General features: G+C 54.5%; 2 protein-coding genes across 4 annotated transcripts in view; one reads left to right on the top strand and one right to left on the bottom strand.

The window, feature by feature from the left end:
- The window catches only part of CDHR2 (cadherin related family member 2), a 34,657-nt gene extending 27,059 nt beyond the window's left edge, over positions 1-7,598 (top strand). For both annotated transcript variants that reach the window (XM_015072717.3, XM_053226172.1), the window contains exons 18-32: positions 64-133; positions 282-887; positions 1,658-1,729; positions 2,153-2,202; positions 3,578-3,729; positions 3,878-3,986; positions 4,071-4,159; positions 4,610-4,678; positions 4,782-4,859; positions 4,953-5,013; positions 5,096-5,220; positions 5,753-5,866; positions 5,948-6,028; positions 6,154-6,211; positions 7,270-7,598. In XM_015072717.3, the coding sequence (XP_014928203.3) occupies positions 64-133; positions 282-887; positions 1,658-1,729; positions 2,153-2,202; positions 3,578-3,729; positions 3,878-3,986; positions 4,071-4,159; positions 4,610-4,678; positions 4,782-4,859; positions 4,953-5,013; positions 5,096-5,220; positions 5,753-5,866; positions 5,948-6,028; positions 6,154-6,211; positions 7,270-7,404 (1,869 nt within the window). In that variant the 3' untranslated portion in view covers positions 7,405-7,598. The remainder of the gene's footprint in view (positions 1-63; positions 134-281; positions 888-1,657; positions 1,730-2,152; positions 2,203-3,577; positions 3,730-3,877; positions 3,987-4,070; positions 4,160-4,609; positions 4,679-4,781; positions 4,860-4,952; positions 5,014-5,095; positions 5,221-5,752; positions 5,867-5,947; positions 6,029-6,153; positions 6,212-7,269) is intronic.
- On the bottom strand, positions 7,576-18,939 carry GPRIN1 (G protein regulated inducer of neurite outgrowth 1). Of its 2 annotated transcripts, XM_027035201.2 has the most exons (3): positions 18,380-18,939; positions 12,910-13,036; positions 7,576-11,607 (listed from the first exon to the last, which is right to left on the bottom strand). In XM_027035201.2, the coding sequence occupies exon 3, from the start codon at positions 11,439-11,441 to the stop codon at positions 8,559-8,561; it is 2,883 nt and encodes a 960-aa protein (XP_026891002.1). In that variant the 5' UTR covers positions 11,442-11,607; positions 12,910-13,036; positions 18,380-18,939; the 3' UTR covers positions 7,576-8,558. The 2 variants fall into 2 exon arrangements, with proteins under 2 accessions (XP_026891002.1, XP_026891009.1); XM_027035208.2 differs by lacking the exon at positions 12,910-13,036.
- Between the last annotated feature and the right edge of the window lie 3,050 nt (positions 18,940-21,989).

Genomic DNA, 21,989 nt, shown 5'->3' with positions numbered 1-21,989 from the left:
CGGGGGAGGCCGAACTGTGGGTGCTCCTGAGGTCCCTGGGCTCAGAACTACCTCTGCCCACAGGACATCAATGACAATCTGCCCGTCTTCAACCAGTCCATCTATTCCTTCTCGGTGAAGGAGAGGGACCCAGGTAAGTCCTTCCTGGGTCAGGCCAGGCACTGGGGCTGGGGCCCAGTGAGGCATCTGGTCCCCCCAGGGTGCAGTTGAGGGAGGTGAGAGCAGATGAAGCCGCCGATGCCTGGGCCAGGGGTCCCTGTGAACTCTGCCCTCACCCACAGGAGAGCTGGTGGGCGTGCTGAAGGCCTGGGATGCGGATCAGACGGAAGCCAACAACCGCATCAGCTTCAGTCTTTCAGGGAGTGGTGCCAACAACTTTGTGCTCCAAGGCTGGATGCAGGAGGCTGGGTGGGCTGAGGGCCGCCTCTGGCTGCCCTCGGATGTGAGTCTGGACTACGAGACACAGCCCTTCTTCAATCTGACAGTGAGTGCTGAGAACCCAGACCCCCACGGGAGAGAGGCCACAGCAGAAATCCTTGTGGCTGTGGAGGATGTGAATGATGAACCGCCCACTCTGGACTCAGCCTCACTCCGGGGCGTCCGTGTGGCTGAGAATGGCTCGCAGCGTGGCCTGGTGGCTGAGGTGGTTGCTCGCGATGTGGATACCATGGCCCAGCTGGAGATACAGCTTGTGAACGTCATCTGCACCAAGGCCGGGGTCAACGTGGGCAGCCTGTGCCGTGGCTGGTTCTCTGTGTCGGCCAATGGCTCTGTGTTCATCAATCAGAGTGAGGCCATTGACTATGAGACCTGTGACCTGGTCACCCTAGTCGTGCGGGCCTGTGACCTCACAACGGACCTCCGCTTCCAGGCCTACAGTGACAATGGTGAGGTGGCCTGGCAGGCTGCGGCATAGCAGCCATGGGCTGGGACCTACAAGGTCAGGGGTCGAATTCTGGCTCCAGCCCTTATCAGCTGTGTCAGTGGGAAAGTTGTGACACCTCCTTAAGCCTCAGTTTACCCATCTGTCAAGTGGACTTGGGTAGTAGGTTGGCTGTACAGATTAAAAGAAAACACGCGTGTAAAATAATAATGCTATTATTCTGTGAGGCAGTGTAAAGGAAGGAACATGCTTCAGAGTGCTCGTATCCTGCCTTTGATTATGATAGCAATAATAACCACATTAAGAGCTAGCATATTTTGAGAACTTGCTATAGCCAAGAGCTATGCCAAGCACCTTATAAGCATTTCCTTATGTTATTCCCACACAACCGTGGGGTAGGTGATCCCTATCTAATTTTATAGATGAGGAAACTGAGGCACACAGCGGCCAGTTCAATAACCTAGCTTACACAGCTAGCAAGTGTCAGGACAATGTTGGGGTCAGGTGGGACATATCCAGGCTGGGCTCAATCCTGGCCTGATGCTCTTGCTGGATGACCTTGGACAACTTGCTTACCTTCTCTGAAGTATGGGGAGGATACACCCTGCCACAAAGGCCAGAGGAGACTGAGTGGACACCTCAGGTCAAAAGCAGGGGAGGGGGCTGAGAATGGGAGATGCATGGAGGGAGGCAGCTGGGAGTGTGCCTGAGGCCCAGGCTTTCTGGGTCAGGCCTTTGCCTAGAGACCAGAACGAGCCAACCTTGTTCCTCTAGGAAGCCTCGCCATCACCATCGAGGACACGAATGATAATAAACCCTATTTTCTGCCTGACAATAAGACTTTTGGTAAGCAGTCAGCCTTTCCCTCCATATTCTGCTAGAATTACCTTTAGGTAGCTCCCATAGACCCTCCTCAGGCCCCAAGTGGACCCTCAGAAAGAAAGAAAGGTCCCCAATCCTGCCTCTTTCCCAGGATTTCAAAAGGAGGGGGGATCTGAGTTTTTATCCCAGGTCTGCCCCAACTCATATCTGACCCTGGGCCAGTCCCTCCCTCCCTCCCTGGGCCTCAGTTTCCTCATTATCTGCACACTGGGAGGTGGATGAGCTGCTAACTAATGGCTCAGAGGCCATTGTAATGGGGGTTTCTGGTGACAAAGAGGTCGAGGGAAAGTTTGGGGGAATGAGTTCTGAGCTGGGCTTGTGGTCAGCACCTCAGACAAGTGGGCAAGGGCCCTGACTCCACTGACCCTTTCTTGTCCACATTTGTAGTTATCATCCCAGAACTTGTGGTGCCCAACCAGCAGGTGGCTTCTGTCCAGGTAAGTCCTTGGCTCCCGCCTTTGTCCATCACGTTAGCCCCAGGAGACACAGGACCAAGGCCTTCAGGCCTTTCAGCTGCCCCTAAAATGTTTTAACACTAGAGAGGAAATTTGTTGGCTCCAACACATGAAGAGAAAACCCCAGGAGGGAAACAAACACATGCCTGATTGATATGATTCAACTCCATTAATTGTTATTTAGTTTTTATAAAAATTTTCATGACCATAAAAACCATTTGCAGGCCAGATTTTTTTCACTACGCCAGAATTCTTGAGCAATACGGAGAAATCATAGCAACTGTAAATTAAATGAGCTCCTTGGAGATAAGTAATTTTCAGAGTAAAATTATAAACATACTTTCAGCGTTTTTATGGTGTTGGATGTGGGTGTGTTTGTTAGAGGGTGCCGGCCACGCCTCACAGAAGGCTGAGACCTCCCACACAGCCCTGGGGACCAGGCCTGCTCGGGCCTCTTACCGACCCGGGGAGCTGCCTGCCTTTCTGGAGCTCAGTTTCCTTCCTGGGCAAGAAGCTGGCAGTTCCCAGCAGTAGTCTTGGGGTTAACAGATGAGTGGTATGCCTGTGCCAGTCCCTGGGCTGTGGAAAGCGCAAGGGTGTTGGAGATGGCTGGGCCTGACCTTCCCTACTTCGAGCTGGGCCTTCAGCAGCACAGCGTCTCTCTCAGAGCGCTGGTTTCTTCTCACAAAATGGGGATAGTAATTCTCCCTCTCCAGGTTCTTTCAAGCCTTAAAGAGTCTTCAAATCTTCAGCCGGTTGCAGTCCAATGTCATGAGTCTGGCCATAACTTTGACCCGTTTTCTTTAAATTGGCTCTTTTTTGAAACATAAACACCAGTTTTGGCTTCGTTCTGAACAGTAGGCTCATGGTCTGTATGTTGGTATATTTTTCTCTAAAGGCGGTAGAATGAATAAGAATGTTTGTGCCCTCACCTCCGCTTTCATGGCCTACTAGGGGAATGTGTACCAATGTCGGTAAATACGGAAATGAGGGGTCTAAGGGAAGGTGCCTGGCACACAGTAGCTACTCAGGAAATTTGAGTGTCCTTGTGCTTGTGTGTGTGTGTGTGTGTGTGTGTGTGTGTGGCAGTGGGTGAGGGGAAGCAAGGCAGGATTTCCACATGGGAAGGGCTTTGGGCAGTGACTGGATGAGTTAGGGGGCCAGAAGCAGGGACTTGTCCAAACCTGGATTTGCAGAGCAAGAACATTGCCTAAAATGTTTGCTTAGTGGAGGTGGCCTGGAGAAGGCTGATGGAGATAATGGGACCGGTCTCCCAGGCCATCTTAGCTGCTGAGTCCTGCTGGGGGTGGAGGGGTGCCTAGCCTGGCTCCCAGGTGCCATCCACTCTTTCTCCCAGGCCAAAGACGATGACTCAGGGAACAACGGGGCCATCCTGTTCTCCATCTTCCAAGTGGATTTCATCGCCAAGGATGGGACCACGACCCCTTTCCAGGGCTTCTTCCGGGTCTCCACCTCATTGGAGGCCAATGTGTTCATTGGCAACATTGAGTAACTGTGGGCAGCCCCTGGATGGGGGGGGGGGACCCAAGGGAGGGCCTCAAGACAGTGAGTTCCTCATCCTAGCAGGTACATAACTAGGTTCCAGAGGACTTCAGTTGGGTCCCAAGACCAAGCTGTGCTCTTCCGTCTCCAATAGGCTGGTGACCAACCTCGATTCCACCCTCCAAGGCACCTACCAAGTGACAGTCGAGGCCCGGGACAGACCTTCTGTGGGTCCTGCTCAGGAGGCCATTATCACCCTGAATGTGAGTGTTTGGCCCTGCCTCTAGTGCCCTCTGCCTGCTCCCAGGTCCCTCGTGCCTCGTCGTCACCATGCCTTCCTCCTGTAGCTCTTCACTGTGGACCAAAGTTACCGTGTAAGGTTGCAGTTCTCCGTGAACAAGGAGGAGGTGGGCGCCAACATGGAAGAGATTACAGCGTAGGTCTGGGGCATCCAGAGGGGCCTGTGGGGAAGAACAGGGCCTGGGAGTCTGATCCCTGACAGGACCTGGATGGAATGTACGTCGATTCTGTCCCTGACCTACCCCTGATTTTGTCTCTGTCTTTGATCCAGTACTTGTACCTGCAGTTCCTTTCTCAATGCTCCTAGAAGCCTAGGGTTGGCTGGGTAGAGAGAGGCCTAAATAGGGCCACCATGTACAGTTGTGAAGGCTGTGCATTGCACAAGGGCATTCTGCTTGCTAAGTCGTAAACCCAGCCCCAAAGGAAGGGGCTGCCTTGCCGGATTTGCAGAGGCGTTACCTGCTTAGCCAATGAAGCTGTCCAGAGAGGGTGCCCCTTTCTAATTAACACAATTCCTAATTCCACTGGCCACAGGCTGTACTAGGGCCCCTACCCCATGCCTCTGCGACATCTTCCCCCTTTGCAGGGCCCTCATTCAGGCCACCAGGACTACTGTCTACGTTGTGAGCATTCAGGACATAGAATCCGTGACTCGGTGAGTGCCCACAGTCCCAGTGGTTGGAGGACAAGAAGCAGCAGTATGAGGGACCTGCTGGGTGGTTCTGGGTTGTTTACTTTTCATCCCTGCCCCATTCCAGGGCCCGGGGCCGTTCCTACCTCGATGCCTATTTTGTCTTCTCGAATGGGTCTGCCCTGACACTTGATGAGCTGAGTGTGTGAGTGGGGCTGCCCTTGGGGTGGGCAAGAGGGTGAGCAGGAAGCCTGGGGATGCCAATGTCCCTCGGGCCTGAGTGGGGCTCTGTGGCCAGGATGATCCGGAATGACCAGGACTCCCTGACGCGGCTGCTGCAGCTGGGGCTGGTGGTGCTGGTGAGTGTCAGCATGGTGGAGGTAATGGGGGCATTGGGAGGGGGAATGTCAACCCACAACCTCCCTCATGCTTCTTCTCCAGGGCTCCCAGGAAAGCCAGGAGTCAGACCTGCCAAAGCTGCTCAGCAGTGTCATCATAGGATTGGGAGTGGCTTTGCTGCTGGTCATCGTGATCATGACTGTGGCCCTTGTGTGCACCCGGAAGAGGTATCGCTCCCATCACCCCTTCCGTCTTCAACCCCACCTTTCCCACCATCTAAGACATATGGTGGGTAGAAAGAGCTTGGGTGTAGGCATCTGGTATACCTGTATTTAATCCCCAGAGACCTGTCGTGACAACTTGGACAGCTCATCTCTCCCTCCCTAAGCCTCAGTTTCCGCATCTGCAGAATGAGCACAACACTAGATTCCTCAAAGCACACAAGGAAGCAGTGTGCATCTTGCAACCAGCAGGATGTCTGGCACATACTATCCATTTATAAATACTGCTTCTTTTCCCCTTTCCAATATATTTGGAGGCAGCAGCCACCTCTGGATTTGACTCCAGGTCTTGTCGCTGGCCAGCTGTGGCCTTTGGCAAATCATATCCTATCTCTGGCTCCTACTTGTACCCTCCGTACATAGAGCTAACACTCTCACCTGCCAGGGTTGTTGTGAAGTCACACTCGCAGGGCCTGCACTAGGCACACAGTGGGTGTGCAGGGAGAGTAGCGCCCCACCTCCTCCTGGTTCTCCACAGCTACCACCGAAAGCTTCGGGCTATGAAGGCTGCCAAAGAGGCCCGGAGGACAGCAGCAGGGGTGATGCCCTCAGCTTCTGCCATCCCTGGGACTAACATGTATACCACTGAGCGGTGAGCGGGGGTCAAAGGGTGGGTAAGAGGCCCCGTGCGGTGTCTGAGGCTCCCAACTGCTTAAACAGGCCTTCTCTCCAGGGCCAACCCTATGCTGAACCTCCCCACAAAGGATCTGAACTTCGAGTCCCTATCCTCCTCCAGTGACCTAGACCACATGAGGTGAGCAGTGGCCCGCACAGCCAGGCTGGTCGGTGGTGGTGGTGATGGAGGCAATGGTGGTTCTTGGCCACAGACAGGGAGGACTGGGGCTGCTAACTATGTGAGCCCCACCATCTCCCCCACAGCCTCAATTCCCTGGATGACAACTCTGTGGACCTGGAAAAGGACAAGCAGAAAACCAAGGCAAGATGGGGGATGAGTGGGTGCCTGGGGCTTCTGACTTGGGGTCCTTCTCTGAAGGGGCGGGGTTCAGGACAGAGCTGAAGGACCTGCTGATGACATGGGCATGTCCCTGCGCCAGGCCCCGGGAAGCCCCATGGCTTCGGAATGGGGTCCAATCCTTGCTCTTCTACTCCTTCGCCGTGACTCTGGGTGGGCGGCTTCCTTCTAGCTCTCAGTTTTCTCATCTGTAAATGGGGATGAGAACACTAACCATGTAGGACTTTGTGAGGATGAAGTTTGAGTGGGTTTAAAAAACCACCTGGCATGACACAAGTGCTAAAAAACCTGGTTCCCTCTGTTCATACCCTTTATATGAAAGCTGGCAGGGTGTAGGCTCGAATAATCAGCAGTGCCATCATTTGTTCAATAGACGAGTTGGTTCAATTAGAACCAATTAGGGAGTGCGCGCCATAATGAACTGCAGGTGGGACCCCGGGTGGGCTGTGTCCCTCTGACTGTGGCAGGAGATGCCGAATTCAACCAGAGGCAGCGATGGACAGGCTTTAGAGTCAAAACAACCAGTGATCCAAACCCTGCTCTGCCTCTTCCTGGCCATGCGATCCCTCTGAGCCTCAGCCATCTGTAAAGCGGGGTACGTGATCCCTCCCCCAGGGGGCTCCTGTGGGGACTTTAGGTCACAGACGGACTGTGCCCAGCACGGTGGCCTGCCTTGGGATGCAGGTGGCAGGTAGTGGACAGGACTGGCTCCTCGGCCCAGGACACAGGGCCTGGTGTTATTCAGGACTGGGAAGAACACCAAAGTGCTCCTCTGCCCGTGGATTGGGGCAAAGGCCAGAACAGACCCCCTTCAGGCCCACCCCTTCACCTGAGTGTGTCTGCACCACTAGGGGCTGTCGCCACCTCTGGGACACAGCCAGGAAACTGAGGCCCTAGGAGGAACAGGCGGGACCCCTGTAAAGGAGCCACCTGTCGTGGGCTTGAAGGCCCACTCCGCTAAGGACTGAGGAAATCACCCCATCTTGTCTCTGCCTTCACACCTTCCCTCCTTCTCCCCACAGAAGGAGCCCCTACACAGTCCAGTGGAGCTAGATACGGAACCCCTGGGTGCAGTGCTGTCAGGAAGGAAGGTGGACACAGATGGACAGCAGGAGCTCTCCTTCACCAATGCTGGCCTGGACACCACAGACCTGTGATGTCGCTGCCACAGGACCCAAGCTGCAGAACCCCACATGGCCCCCGCTCTTCCGTTGCACCTTGGAAGAGGTCTTGTCACCCCCAAATGACACCTACCCCTCCCTGAACACAACAATATATCTTGCTGCTCTGCCCCCCTTCTGCCTGTAGCCAATCACAGCTGACAACAGTTGGGGGAAATTTTTATTACCAATGTATATTGTGACAGTTTGTAGCCAAAAACTGTGGCTGGAGGGGTGGGGGGAAACGGGTATTGAGTGATCACAAGGGACTCGTGGGGCTCACAGCACAGGGGGGACGAGGGGTGGGAGAGGGCAGCCTTGAGAGGACAACTGGGGTTGTAGAATGAGCTCTCCGTCCTGCCCCCAATACCCAAGACCAGCTGTCAGGCTGCCTGGGACCCAAGACCTTCCACGAGCTTCTGTCTGTGATTCCCAGACCTGTCTGAGAGCCTCTGACCTTTCTGAGACTCTTAGAACTGTGCCCCCCCAGGGGCACCCCTGCAGCTGCCTTCCCCCTGTCAGGAATTGTGAACAAGTGTCCAGTGAGGGTGGAGATAGGGCTGGGGATGGGGCCAGGTGAGAGGGAGACAGGAATTGGGGATGACTACCAGCATGCAAGACATGCCCGGGGCCATGGGGGCCAGCCCACTGCATGGACACACACTCACGCTCTTCCAGGGGCCTCACATTTGGAGCCTTGCACACTCAGGGATCTCACACACCAATCCTTGCACACTTGGAGCTTTTGTACAGTCTCTCCTGTTCTGGGGACCGGGCGGCCACTGATGACTTCAGCCTACCAATCTGGACATCTCAGGAGCCTGCCTCAGCTCTCAGGGCTGGGCCTGCTGAGCAGGGCCCCGAGGTCACCCAGCGTGACCCGGAGGGAGTGGAGCTGAGAGCTGTAAGGGGACAGGAGGGTGGGTGTCAGGGCTGGGTTCGTGGTCTCATGACCACGAGGGGGCTGGGTAGCGAGGGTTCATTTGTGTGGCTGGCGGGGGAGGAGGCTGGAAAGAAAAGGATGAGAAGGCCCTAGAGGCTGCCCACCCCTCGTGGGCCTCCCGCCCGTCTAAGGGATCCCTTCTAGGAGCTTGGGGTCAAGAAGGGAACCTGAAAAGGTGGGAAACCCGGGCGTACGAAAGGGGAGGAGATCACTCGGCCGTGGGTCCGGCTCGGGAGCAGCACCGCGGGCGGCGCACACTCTGCAGCAGCGCGCGGAAGAGGCCAGGCGGGCGCTTGGCGGGACCCTCTGGGGGCGCGGCGCGCACTGAGCCCGCACGGCCGGGGCCCGGACGGGCGGCGGGCGGCGGTGCGGGCGCCCCTTGGCGGCCGTGCTCCTCGATCTGTCGCTCCAGATGCTTCTGGATGGCCATGCCCAGCACCTCCACCTCCATGGAGGCGCCGTACACCTCCCACGTCATGCCCTTTTCGTCCCAGCTCACGTCGCGCACGGGCTCGGCCGCCTCCTGGGGCGCCACGGCGGCTGCCAGTGCGGAGCCGGGCCGCACCCGCACTTCGGGGAAGGCGGGCGGCGCGGCGGGCGGCGCGGCTGCCTGCGGCGTCATGGGGCCGGTGGCCACCGAGCGCGTCTCTGCGGCGCCCAGCGACACCTGCAGGCCCGCGTCCCGGCGCGAGGGCGGCCTGGGCGCGGGGCTGGGCGCGCGAGGCGCCGCCTGGAAGCTGAAGGCCGGGCCTCCCGCGCCGTCCTGCGGAGACATGGGGCTCACGGCCACCGACACGCAGGCCTGTGCGCCCGCCTGCGTGCCCGCGTCCTCGCGCGGCGGCGGGGCGCTGGCCTCCCACGACGGCGCCTTAGTGAAGTTGTCGCGAGTCCGTGGCCCCACCGGGGGCCCTGCGGCCTCTGGGCCGGGGCTTCTCTCGGTCGCAGCGACCTTCGGGTCTTTCTGGCCTGGGCTGGAGACCGCTGTGCTGGGCGCTGGCTCCAGGAGGCCTCCGCCGCTACCGGCACCCGCGGGAGAAGCGCCTGGGCCGCAGGGTTTGCCATCTGACTGCCTGGAAGAGGAGGCCTCCGCCTTCTCCAGAGGCAGGGAGCCCAACTTCCCGGAGGATGAGGGCTCTGCTTTGCTTGGAGCGTTGGCCTTCCCCAGGACCGCAGGCTCCACTTTCCCAGAGGCAATAGGGTCTGCTTTTCCTGAGGATTCTGGCTCCCCTTTCTCCAAAGCCAGTGGCTTTTCCTTCTGCAGAGATGCAGCCTCTGCTTTTTCCGCAGGGCCCTCCTGCCCAAGGGGCTTTGTTTCTGCTTTGCCCTCAGACTTGGGTTCTGCCTTCCCCGAGGCCCGGGTATCCACCTTTACAGAGTTCATAGGATTCCCCTTTTCTGGAGGCACAGGATCCACCTTTTCCTCTGGCACAGTTTCTGCTTTTCCCAAGGATGCCAGGACAGTTTTTTCTAGAGTCATGGGGTCCCCTTTTCCTGAAGACACAGAGTCCAGTTCCCCAGGGGGAATAGTTTCTGCCTTCCCTCTGTTCACAGTGTCTGCCTTGCCCAAGGCCAGGGGATCAGCCTTCCCTGAGGCTGTGGGACCCACCATTCCAGAGGCCATAGGACCTGCCTTCTCTGAGGACAGTGGATCTGCTTCCCCCCCAGTCACTGCCTCGCCTTTTACAGAGGATGAGAGTCCTGCTGTCCCCACGAACTTGGGAGTCTCTGGACCTGAGGGCACTGGGTCTATTCTTCCTTTCGATTCAGGGTTCACTTTTCCAGAAGATGCTGTTTTTGTATTTCCCAGAGAAATGGGGTCCACCTTTGTGGAGGATACTGGGTCCTCCTTTTGTGATGATACGGTCTCTGTCTTTCCCATGGACATTGGCTCTGCCTGCCCGGGAGACAAGGGCTCTGGCTTTCCTGAGGACACAGGCTCCACCTTCCCCAAAGAAACCGGTCCCACCCTGCCTGAAGACACAGGATCCATATTTTTCAAAGATGTGGGTTCCATCTTTCCTGAAAATACAGGACCCATCTGCCCAGCAGACATAGTTTTTATCACTCTCGTCGACATGGAATCTTCCTTTCCTGAGGAGGCAGGATCCACCTTCCCCAGGAACTGAGGGTCCTCTTTTGTGGGGGACACAATTTCTGTATTTCCCATAGATGCAGGATCTGTCATCCCCAAGCGAGTAGGATCCATCCTTCCTGAGGACCCCAGAGCTACTATTCCAGGGGATACAGGCTCAGTTTTGCCTGATGACCCTGGAGTCAGTGTTCCCAAAGACCCAGGGTCTGTCTTTTCTGAAGATGCAGCATCTGCGTTTAGCAAGGACACAGGATCCATCTTTCTTGAGGGCCCAGGATCTTTCTTTCTCAAGGACACAAGATCTGCCTTTCTCACAGATGCAGAAGCCACCTCTCTTGAGGCCACAGGAAGCTCTTTTCCTGAATACCTGGGCTCCTCCTTTCTTGGGAACTCAGGATCCACTTTGGTAGCAGATACAGGATCCTCCTTCCCTGGGGACACTGTATCCACCTTGTCAGAACACACAGGATCTACCTTTCCCAAGGATCCAGGATCCTCCTTTCTTGGGGTCACAGGGTCCATCCTTCTAGGAGCCACAGGATCCCCTTTTCCCAAGACTGCAGGCTCTGTTTTTACTATAAACATGGATTCTGACTTTCTCAAGGGCCCAGCATCTTCCTCTCCCATGGAAGTGGAATCTGCCTGCTTTGAAGACTTGGATTCCATCTTCTCTAAAAACACAGGATTTCTATTCTCCAAGGATGAGAGATCAGTGTTCACTGAGGACACAGGGTCTGGCTTCCCAGAAAAGGTGGTTTCTTGTGTCCCTGAGATCAAGGCTCCATGTGCCCCCAATGTCTCCTTGGTGGCTGCCTCTTGGGGAGGGATGCAGGTCAGGGAGGGGCAGGCCAAGCTCCTGCCAGGGCCCTCAGAACAGGAGGCCCCTTCCCCAGCCCCAATGGGGCTGCTGTGTCTAGAGTCCATGCCTGGGCTTTGGGTAGGGGTGTGCCTCAGGAGTGCAGGGCTGGCCTTTTGCTGGGAGGGGCAGGAGTCCCTCATGGCTGGGTTCCCAGCCCCCAGGCTCCCATCCTGTGGGCAGCAGAGGGCTGTGGGCTGAGGTGCTGGGGGGCTGGAGTTCTTTCAAAGAAGCTGGAGCCAGGCTGGGTCTTCAGCACTGCCCAACTGCCCTCGTGACCATACCTGTGCCCCAGGCTGCTATCTGGTTCTGAAACACAGAGAAAACAGACTCAGACTCAGGACGACCTAGTGGGGAGGAGTCTCTATATTCTCCTTCCCACCTGTCTTCTAGCAGCTGGGCCTCCTCTGGGTTCTCTGCCCCCATCTGGTCCACTCCTGTCCCACCATATCATTCCCCTGCTTCTCTGCTCCCAGTGGCCCTCTGGATAAAGGTCAGACTTCTTAAAATGGCATTCAAGGCCTTTCGCAACTAACTTTTCAGCTTATGTACCATCACCCATGCAGCACGCACCCTTCATCTACCTCGTCAGCCCACCCCGGGCAGCATGCTACCTAGAAGTTACGCTTTTGTCTTCCAGACCATGAGTCACAAACTCTGATGCCATAGGGGCCAGGCAGGTAATTTAAGTGAGGGGAGCAGGCTGGATAGAAAACAATAGGAAATGGTGGGGAAAGGGACAAACCAGAGAGTGCATGCCCTGTCTGAAGTGGGGGCCACTACTCCACCAGCCAAGGACTGCTTTGGAGAAGTACATCCTGGTAGTATCAGTGAGCAGCGGGAAATCCAGAAGTTTAATGTAAAATACCCTAATTCAAGGTTAAAAAAGAAAAACAACACTATGTGGGTCAAACAAAACACGTCTGTAGCCCACCAGTTTGGGTCTGTGTAGGCCCTGGGGAGACGTGAATGGTTTATCGTTGAGGGACATAGTCTGAAATGTGTGCTTTCAAAGACTGCTCTGGGGTGGAGGCTGGAGGAGAGGGGTTAGCCAATCATTCTTTAATCTCTCATCCTTCCAATTCTTCATTCATTCCACCCAGCCCTTCTCTGCAATAATCTAGAGAGCTGGTACAGTAAAGGTCCCAGGGAAAGAGAGTTGGCAGAATTGAGCAATCTTGGGGAAAACTGACAAGAGCCAGCCAGCTGTAGGAGGCGACAGTAGGGGCGACCCTCAGGATTCTGGCCAGGGTGGGGGTGTGTGTGTGAGCCAGGAGATCTGGGGGAAAACAGAGTTGTGTTTTAGACAAGCTGAGCGTGTGGTGTCTGGGGGACATCCAGGGAGAGGATCTGGCAGGCAGCTGGATCTGTGAGCAACTCTATCCCACTACATATCAGCAGCCAGAGTGAGCAGGGCACTGGGTCCCCCCCAGACCTGCTCTGCCTGACATCTTTCCCAAAGCCACCTCACTAATGCTCGGGTCAAAAGCCCTAGAGTCACCCTTGACTTTTCTCACACACCCCACATCCCATCCATCAGCAAAACATAATGGATCTCCCTTCAGAATATATCCAGAGTATCTCCTGAGCTAAACTCACACTATCTCCCACCTGGATTATCCTGGCTTTCTCCTTTGCTCCGAACAGTTCATTCTCAACACAGCAGCTGGAGGGATCTTAGCAAGATCCAAGGCAGATCATCCCTCTTCTGCTCAGAACCATGTAGTGTCTCCCCATCCTGTGTGAAGTAAAAGTAAATTCCTTACATGTCCCTGCATCTTCTGGCCCCATCACTGATCTTGGCCTTGTCTCCTACTACTCTTTTTTTTCTTAATTTTTAAAAATTTTTATTTATTTTGAGAGGACAGAGCCAGCATGAGTGAGGGCGGGGCAGAGAAAGAAGAAGAAGAGAGAAAGAGAATTCCAAGCAAGCTTCGAGCTGCCAGCACAGACCCCGATGTGGGGCCCAAACTCACGAAACCGTGAGATCATGACCTGAGCCAAAATGAAGAGTTGGATGCTCAACCGACTGAGCCACCCAGGCGCCCCCCTACTACTTTCAATTATGCTGCTTCAGCCACACCGGCTGCCTTGCTGGTCGTTGGACACCCGCTGCCTTGGGGCTTTTGCACTGGCTGTTTCCTCTGCCTGGAAGGGCTTCTCTCCCAATATCTTCATGGTCGCCTTCCTGGGACCTTCCCTGACCCATAGTCCCCAGCACTGTGGCACTCTCCATCGCCCTTGTCTTGCTCAGTTTTCTTCATAGTACCTGTCACCATCTGACATATTACATACAGTTGTTTATTACTTGTGGTTTGTCTCTCCCATTAGAATGTCAGCTCCAGGAGGATGGGAACGTTGTCATGTTTATGGATATAAGCTCAGCGTTGAGAACAATGATTGGCATAGAGTAAGCAAGTAGCTCCCTATGAATATTTGTTAAACGAAGGACTGAATGATCTTTCTAATATGTTGGTCCAACTATGCCGCTCATTGGCTCCAACCCGTCTTTGTTCTTGCTGGGAAAGTAAACTGGTTGTAATCTTTTTGGAAAGATATTTGTCAATTCCCATCAAAGTTTACAGTGCACTTGGCATTTAGGTCAGCAAGCCCACCTCCAGGCATGATCATGAGGAAGGATCGGTGGTGCACCGAGGGTGCAAGAGAACACGGTTGGTGACAAGAAGAAAACCAAGAAGCTAATTCATGAAATGTGAGACAGCCACACGGAGCCCCCACAGCTGTCAGAGTGTACGGAGTGATGAGGAAGGATGCCCAAGATAAATTAAGTGAAAAAATCCAGGGACAGCCTGGCTAGTGGGACCCCATGCATGCAGATACAAAAAGGGTCAGATACACATATATGGGTTTATTTATAAAAAGAAAATTTCTGAGAGGAAACCCATGAAATTTAGTAGCAATTGCCTCTGGGAAGTGAGACCAGGGATCCAGAGGTGGAAGAGACTCTTTCTTTCTTTCTTTCTTTCTTTCTTTCTTTCTTTCTTTCTTTCTTTCTTTCTTTCTTTCTTTCTTTCCTTCCTTCCTTCCTTCCTTCCTTCCTTCCTTCCTTCCTTCTTTCTTTCTTTCTTTCTTTCCTATGCCCCTTTGTGATTCATGAAATTTTGGTTATGTGTGCACATATCACTCTTTTTAAAAATGGGGGAAAAAAGAAACCTTAGTGACTCCCTATTACTTTTAGGGTTGAGTCCAATTCTATAATGTGCTTCCAAGCCCCTGTGTAGTTACTTACCCACTAAGCTTTATCTTTCAGTATGCACTTCCCCAAAGTGCGTACAAACACACACACATGCACCACGACCTCTCTGGGCTTATCCATGGCTTCACAGTCTCTCGCATCTCAGCCTCTGCACACCTTCTTGCCTGGCTCTCATTAAACCTTCAGGCCCCCGTTCAAACACCTCCTCCTCCAGTGAGCTTTCTTTGTCCACTAGCTTCCTTGGAGTTCCTATGGCCTCTTCTTCTTCCCCTAGCCAGACACACGTTATGTGCCGTTTATACCTCTAGGTCCCTGCTTAGACCTCGAGTCCCTGAATGGGGACACAGCTGAGACCATTCACCACTGTGTCCCCCAGACTTTGGGCTTATGGAGCTTGGGTGGATGAGGGTCATCACCAAAATGGGGACCCTGGGGTAGGGGCCATCTTGTAGACAACAGTGGAGCACTTGGTTTGGGGGCAGCATCTGAAGTAGCCATACAAAGTCCGGAGCAGCTGGAGTGAAGTTGGAAGGGGAGCAGAAGGAAGCAGTTCCCTACTTAGCAACTCTATGAGCACAGGCATGTCCCTTCTCCTCACTGGGGACTCTGACAAGGCCTTCCCTGCTCCCACAGGGCTGTTGTGAGGATTAGAGAAGATGAGGGGCGTGTGGGGCTCTGCTCACTTTGGGGCTGGGCTGTGTACGCGGAAGGCCTGTTTTTATCTACTCAGCCTGTCAGAGCCCAGCTGTGCTCCCAGGAGGGGGCAGGGGAAGGGGTGGGGGGGGGGGAGAGAGGTAGCTACAGCAGGGGCACAAACTGGCAAAATCTGGCCCTCAGACCTGCTTGTTTGACCCAGAGTGCTAAGAAGAAATTTTTAAAGGAATTAACTGATCGACATTTAAAAATTGTAAGATTTCATGTGCAAAATCAGATTTCCAGATTCTCTTAGAAAACTAGAATTTGGCAATCTGAGCATGCTTCCTGCATGCCAACAGTCAGCTGGAGCCAAGCAGTGGCTGCCTTCTTGGATGGGGGTGCACTCTCCAACGAGCCACAATCTCCACCCCTCCCTATGGGGTCCTGGGCACTGAGGCTGGCTGCCCGTTACTATCGATCATTGAAGGTTTTTCTTGTAGCCAGCTTCTCATGTAGGCTATCCCCTTGGCCTCTAGCCACCTGAGTTTTGACACTTGACCTAGATGCTGAGAAGGGTGGGAGATGACCTCACACACATCAAGCCTGTAGTATGTTTACTATGTGAAGGCCCCATACACCTTCCAGGCAGGTGCTGTGTTCTTATTTTCCAGAAGTAGACACTGAGAGGCAGGCATGGCCCAGAGGGTAACACGCCTCTTCTGAAAGCGCCACCCGCACCCCCCCCCCCCCGGAAGAGTTTGGCTTCTCAGTTCCCAGCTTGCTGTTTTCTGACATGCTAGAAGGTCTGGGGTAGGGACAAAGAGCCTGGTCAGGGCATTAGAAAGATGTGGCGTCAGGTGCCAGTTTGGTCACTGACTTGCTCCATGAATTTGAGTGAATATTTCCAGTCTGGGCCTCAGTCTGTGAAATGGGGGAAGGGATGTAGTTATATCTAGAATTGCTGGCCCAGCCCTGGGTTTAAGATCTGCCAAGACACCATTCTCAGAGGCTCTGCTGCTCACAGTTCTACCGGGTGCTTCCTGGCTCTTGATGGAGCCTCAGTATCCTCAAGCCACTTCTCCAAGAGGCAGCCCAGGCCTGGGGCACCCCCTCCTTATACCCTACCCTCGCACTGGAACCCAGCTCCATCACTTTCCCCACTGTGTGCTCAGCCCTGGGCCCAGCACTCTCAGGCTTATTTTGTCATCTAGACTCCACAACGATCTCATGGCGGGGGGGGGGGGGGCATTATCATCCCATTTCACAGATGAAGACACTGAAGTCAAAGGGAAAAAAGACTTGACCAAGGGCACACAGCTGGTGCCGGGGGCTGTGGTTCAGAGCCTGTTGTGTCTCAACCCAAATCCTGGGTTCTTCCTGCTTGTATCAGCTAAGATTTTGGACACTGACGCTTGGCTCTTAAAGCCCCTTTCTGCTTTTTGGGGTCAGGCCAAGGGTCCTCCTGATCCCTTGGACCTGAGGAAGCATGTCCCAACAGACACACGCCCACCAAGATGAGCAGATAAGCCTGCACACTTATGTGGCCTGACTGAGGTAGAAGATTGAAATGATCCCCTAGGTATGTGGGCCAGCTCACCTCGCATGCAGAGGAGCATGCAGACTGCTTATGGATGTCTGTGCCAGCTTAAGCCAGCCTGGAGAGGCAGGACCTGGCTCCTGCATTCTGCTCAAGAAAAGCTTCCGTGTGTATACATGCAACTTGTATGTGCAGAATGGCCTATGTCTTTATGTCTTGTGGGGGCCACTTGGACCCTGTGGGTGTACACATGTGTGGCCACATGGCCTCAGGGTCTCACTCATGGAGAGCTGGCCTGGCTGTAGGCACAGGTGTTTGGGCAGGGGAGCCCCTGTGAATTCTTCTTCCAGCCCAGAGACCTGGCCAGTCCGTTCCTTCTTCTCTATATGAAGCCAGGGCTGCCAGGCACCTGCAAACACCTCCTCCCATGGTGATGAGACCAACAAAGGCTTGCAGTACTCCAGAAGGTGTGAGTGTATGCCTGTGTGTGTGTCTGACAATCTGGGTCTGCTGCCCCTCACCCTCTCCGCCCCTTGTCTCCTAGTATCCTTGGAGCAGCAAAGCTTCCTGCCTAGGGCCGTAGGGGAGAAAGAGTCTAGCAAAGGGTGACAGCCATACCTTTTTCCAGAAATGGACCCAGACCATCCATCCGTTCATCCACAAGAGGGCAAGAGTGGACAATCAGGGGTGCACATACTTGGGCTGAGTGAGTGCAGGGGATGGGCAGCAAGCTAAGATATGGAGAGTGTGGGAGAGGGAGTGTGTGCACAGCCTACTCCAGGGTCTAGGGTTATGTGAGGGATACCATGAGCAAATGTGAATGGGCAGAAGCAGGTCAGAGCAGGGTGGCTGTGAGTGTGTTGTGATAAGGGACTATTGTTGAGTTGGGTGTTCTGTGATAGGCAATGGCCGGTGTGAATGCGTAGCTATGCCTGGGTATATACGCAAGGCTCCCACTTAGTGTACTGGGTGGGTGCACAGGTGGCCGTGTGTATGAGTAGGATGGAATGACCAAAGGCCATAGTGTGTGTGTGTGTGTGTGTGTGTGTGTGTGTGTGTGTAAGAGAAAGAGAGAGAGAGAGAGAGAGAGAGAGAGAGAGAAGATCGTGGCCTCACCCGGGAGTGGGATGCCCATGTATGAACGCGGTGAGTGTGTAATGGGGTGTGTGATGGTGCCCCAGAGTGTATGCCATACTGAGTGTGCGACAGCGAGTGTGCTCAGTAGTGCCGGTGGTTTCAGTGGAGCCACTCGAGCACAGAGCTCGCTCCAGGGGGCAGATGAATCAACGCGGGCGGACCCCCTTCCCCGCGGTGGCGGGAAGCGCCCCCTCCCGCACAACCCTGTCGAACAATGCGGCCGCACGCGGCGAGGCCGGGCGCAGGGTCCGGGTCCTACACACAGGGAGGGTTGGCCCTCAAGGTCCCTCGAGCGCCGGGCCCCAGGCTGCGGGACCCGCCCCCGCCCCGCCCCACCCCTGCGAGGAGCCTGGAAATGGACACCCGCCGCCCCCGGCCGCGCGCGCACACACACACACCGGCGCACGCTGGGCACACGCCTCGCATGGTGCGCGAGCCCCTCCACCCAGGTGGTTCCAGGACCCTGGACAGCGGCTCTGGGGCGGCCGCGGGCAGAGGAATGGGGTCGCTGCCGCCCGCCCATAGCGGGCAGCAGGTGCGGGCTCGGCACCTACCCTGCTGTGCCACCGCTCGTCTCCTTGGCGCGCTGCGCTCCAGCTCTAGCCGCTGCCGCTGCCGCTGCCGCTGCCGCTGCCGCCGCCGCCCGAGCGGCCTCGGCTGCCTCCGGCGGGGCTGGCGGGCGGACCCGCGGAATCCGCGCCGCCGTCCCCCGCGCCGGCTCCGCGCTCCCGCCCAGCGCCCCGCCCCGGGCATGCGCGCTGGCCGACTAGCGGTCTCCGAAGCCGGGAGGGGGCGGTGCCGGCGAGGACTCGGAGGCCGGAGAGAGGGAGGGGCGCCCTTAGCCCCCCGCTCCTCACCGAGGTTCCCGGGCTCCTGGGTTCCCCGCCCCTCTCGACCGGGTTCCCATTTCACAGACAGGGAGACTGAGGGGCGGAGCGACTGCCCATTTGCCGCGCGTATTGAGGGCGGGGCGCGCTGCTCGTCAGGTTTCACTCAATCCAGCCCCGCGAACACCCTCTACTTGTATTACCGAGGAGGAAATTGGAACTCAGAGAGGGAAAGCCATTTGTCCAAAGACACGCAGCGCCTGGAAAGGGACCCAGGTCGGCGCGATCTCCGAAATCCACCCGCGCGGAAATTTCCCGCCTCCGCCTTGGCCGCACTTCCGGCCGTCTCTCCCCGCACCGCGCCCCGCCCCTGCCCCTTTGTCTCGCCGCCGCCCACGCTCCCACGAGTTGAGGCGACACGAGTAGGGTCGGAGGGAGGCGCCTTCGATTCCCTCGCTACGGGCCTCCCCAGCCAGAGTGCCCGCCCACTCTCTGGTCTGTGCAAGCTCGGTTCTCTTCCCTCTGGGTACCCTTGAGCAAGTTGTTTCACCTTTTTGAGCCTCAGTTTCCCAATCTAGAAAATGGGACCAACATTAATCATCTCACAGTAGTCTTGGAAAGATGAAGGAACCTGAAGTAGCTGTTCAGGGGCTTCCAGATGAATATGAATTGCCAAGGACATGAGGCCTTCTTGACGTTTCTCCTTAGAAAGAGGAGATAGTCCCCTCCTCTTTGACTTCCCAGAGGAGAACAAATACTTCTGTAATTGCCGAGAGGTGATAAAACCTTCTCATCTGCACCTTGAAACCACCTATTAAAAATGGTAACAACTAACGTTAAGGTAACGCTTATTTAGGAGTAGACACCGTTCTAAGTTTTTGTTACAGGTGTCATATAATTTCAATTTCCAATCACTTAGGAACAATATTTATATATTATATTCCCATTTTTCAGATAAGAAACCTGAGATAGTGATGGGTTAATTGTCTGGGTTCACACACCTAGTTAATGGCGGAGCTAACTCCTGAAACCTCACACTAAACCCCTAGTTTCTATTCCTCCCGCTTACCTAGTGAACCGTAAATCACCGTTATCTTTTTAAAAATCATTTTTAAAATCCAGATGCTAAAAGAAGAAGGTCTATCCAACCGGCGTTTTCCGCCAACATCCCGGAGAAGCAGAAAACCTCAGGGTACAGGACCAGTGTTCAGCACCACGGACAACAACCACACAAGGGCTGCTTCCTAACGTTTCAGGCCCTGAAAATTGCTCATTCATGCCCACAAAAGCACTTCGCTTCACAGTTTACAAACCCTATTCTACATCCATCGTTTCATTTTATTCCCTCTACAATCCTTCCAGGTAAACATTACCAGCCCCATGATATGGATGAAGACATCGAGTCTTGGGGAGGTTTATAAAACACGAAAAGTGGCAAAAACCAACCTGTGACCTAAAAAGTCCCCCTGGGGCAGGGTGAGGGTGGATAGGAGTAGAACCAGGGCATGAGTGAGGAAGCCGTGAAGTTGTCCCCGTGAGAGATGATGATGCCTGAACCATGGCACTGCTTGTTGGGATGGATGAGGGGACAGGTTTGATACCTATTTAGGGGTAAAGCCAACAGGCCTTGGTCATGGATGGTTGTGGCTGTGAAGGGAGAGAGGATTCTGCTGCTTCTCTGAAGTTCTGCCTTGCAGAGATGACTGGATGGAGGACAGATACCCGATGAGCCCTGGGAAAGAATGTGGGGTGGCCATGCTGAGACATCTGAATCCAAACTTGAGATCTGGAGTAGTCCAGGCTGGAAACAGACCAGGTTTCTGGTGACGGAAGTCACAAGAGGGGTGTCAGTATGTGAAGGAAGGGTATAGACCAAATAAGGTGAGACAAGGGCCCCACATCCACCCTGAGGAATGCCAACATTAAGGTACCAGCTAGGAAAAGACTGCAAAGAAAAATGAGAAACAGTAGTCTGATAAACCAGAAGAAACTCAGGATAATGATGTCTCAGAAGCTAAGGGAAGAGAATGTTACAGAAGGAAGGTACGGTCAACTGCATCAGGAAGACAAGATATAGCCTGAGAGGCGATCTCTGGACTTGCAAAGAGGGTAATGGAAATTTAATGAAAGCACAGTGAGTGGAGTGGTGGGGGTGGAAGGCAGACTTGGGATGGGGGAATTGATGTATAAATTGGAGTAAAGAAGTAGAGAGAGCAAGTAGATGACTCTCTCAGCAAATCTGGGCTTGAAGGGAGACAGGCAATATCATAATCTCTAGAGTGGGATAGGAGGTTAAGTTGAGGAGATTTGGAGGCATTTGAATTCTGATGAGAGAGGCCAGTAGTGAGGGAAAGGAAAGATGCCAGGAAGGGAGAGCATAATGACTGGGCCCAGATGCTCAGGATGGAAGAAGAGGATGGGATCCAGAGTCCTGGGGCAGCTCACAGACCCTGAGATGAAGATTGAGGGAATGTGGTTTATTGGGGAGGTGTAGGGACACCAGCAGGGCAGTGGAAAGGTGACCCAGGAGGGGAAGGCATCCAATAAGAGGTGGTTATTAAGCCAGCTACCCAAGTGGGTGGCTGGCGCTTAATCCTGCAGGAAGTTTTAGAAAATGGGGTAAATGTACACCTCAGAATTCCTGTGGCTGAAGGCAGAGGAGCTGGTGTATTTATATCCCAGCACCTGGCAGACATTGATGAAGGGCCCACCCGTGGAGCTGTGTGTTAATTCCCAGGCACTTCTGGCCCACAGTACATGTGGATAAAGTGGGTTCCAAAACCCAGGGGCAGATTTTTGACAAAGATTCAGGTACCACCTGTTGGGAGTCTAGCTGGCGGGTACAGAAATTGTAAGGGCATCTGAAGGCATGTGGTCAGAGATCCAGCTGTGTCTGCTACATGGGCACAGTCAGGGCCTCTCTCCACCTGTGCCCTTTGTCACACTCTCCAACCACTTTTGTTCCATGCAAACTTATTGATAGAAACATGCTTAAAAATGAAAATTTCCAGACAACAAAATAAAACACTTGCTAAGACAGAGTGAGAGCTCAAAAAGCGCATAGAAGTAGGCAGTGTGGGTTCAGATCCTGACTCTGACGGCTACTAGCTATGTAGCCTTGACTGCAGTCTGTCTGAGCCTCAACATCGTCCTATGTACCTCAGCTCTCAGACCTCTGAAGAGGATATAGGGAGAAATAAAACCACCAAGCACTAAGCATAGTGTAACACTCATGGTAGATGCGAGGGTTATGGCAGGCCCAGCTCTGTGCACCCTTTTCTGGCCACAGCACCTCCATTTTCCTTGGGGAACTACCTTCCCGCTCCAGCCCATGTGG

The sequence above is a fragment of the Acinonyx jubatus genome, chromosome A1 (genome assembly GCF_027475565.1).
Source record: "Acinonyx jubatus isolate Ajub_Pintada_27869175 chromosome A1, VMU_Ajub_asm_v1.0, whole genome shotgun sequence".
Classification (NCBI taxonomy): Eukaryota; Metazoa; Chordata; class Mammalia; order Carnivora; family Felidae; genus Acinonyx; species Acinonyx jubatus.
The sequence above is the reverse complement of the archived record's forward strand: the minus strand, read 5'-3'. Positions and strand labels throughout refer to the sequence as shown.

Excerpts from the sequence above, each read along its gene's own strand:
- GPRIN1 (XM_027035201.2), bottom strand. The coding sequence starts at position 11,441 with ATGAGGGACTCCTGCCCCTCCCAGCAAAAGGCCAGCCCTGCACTCCTG.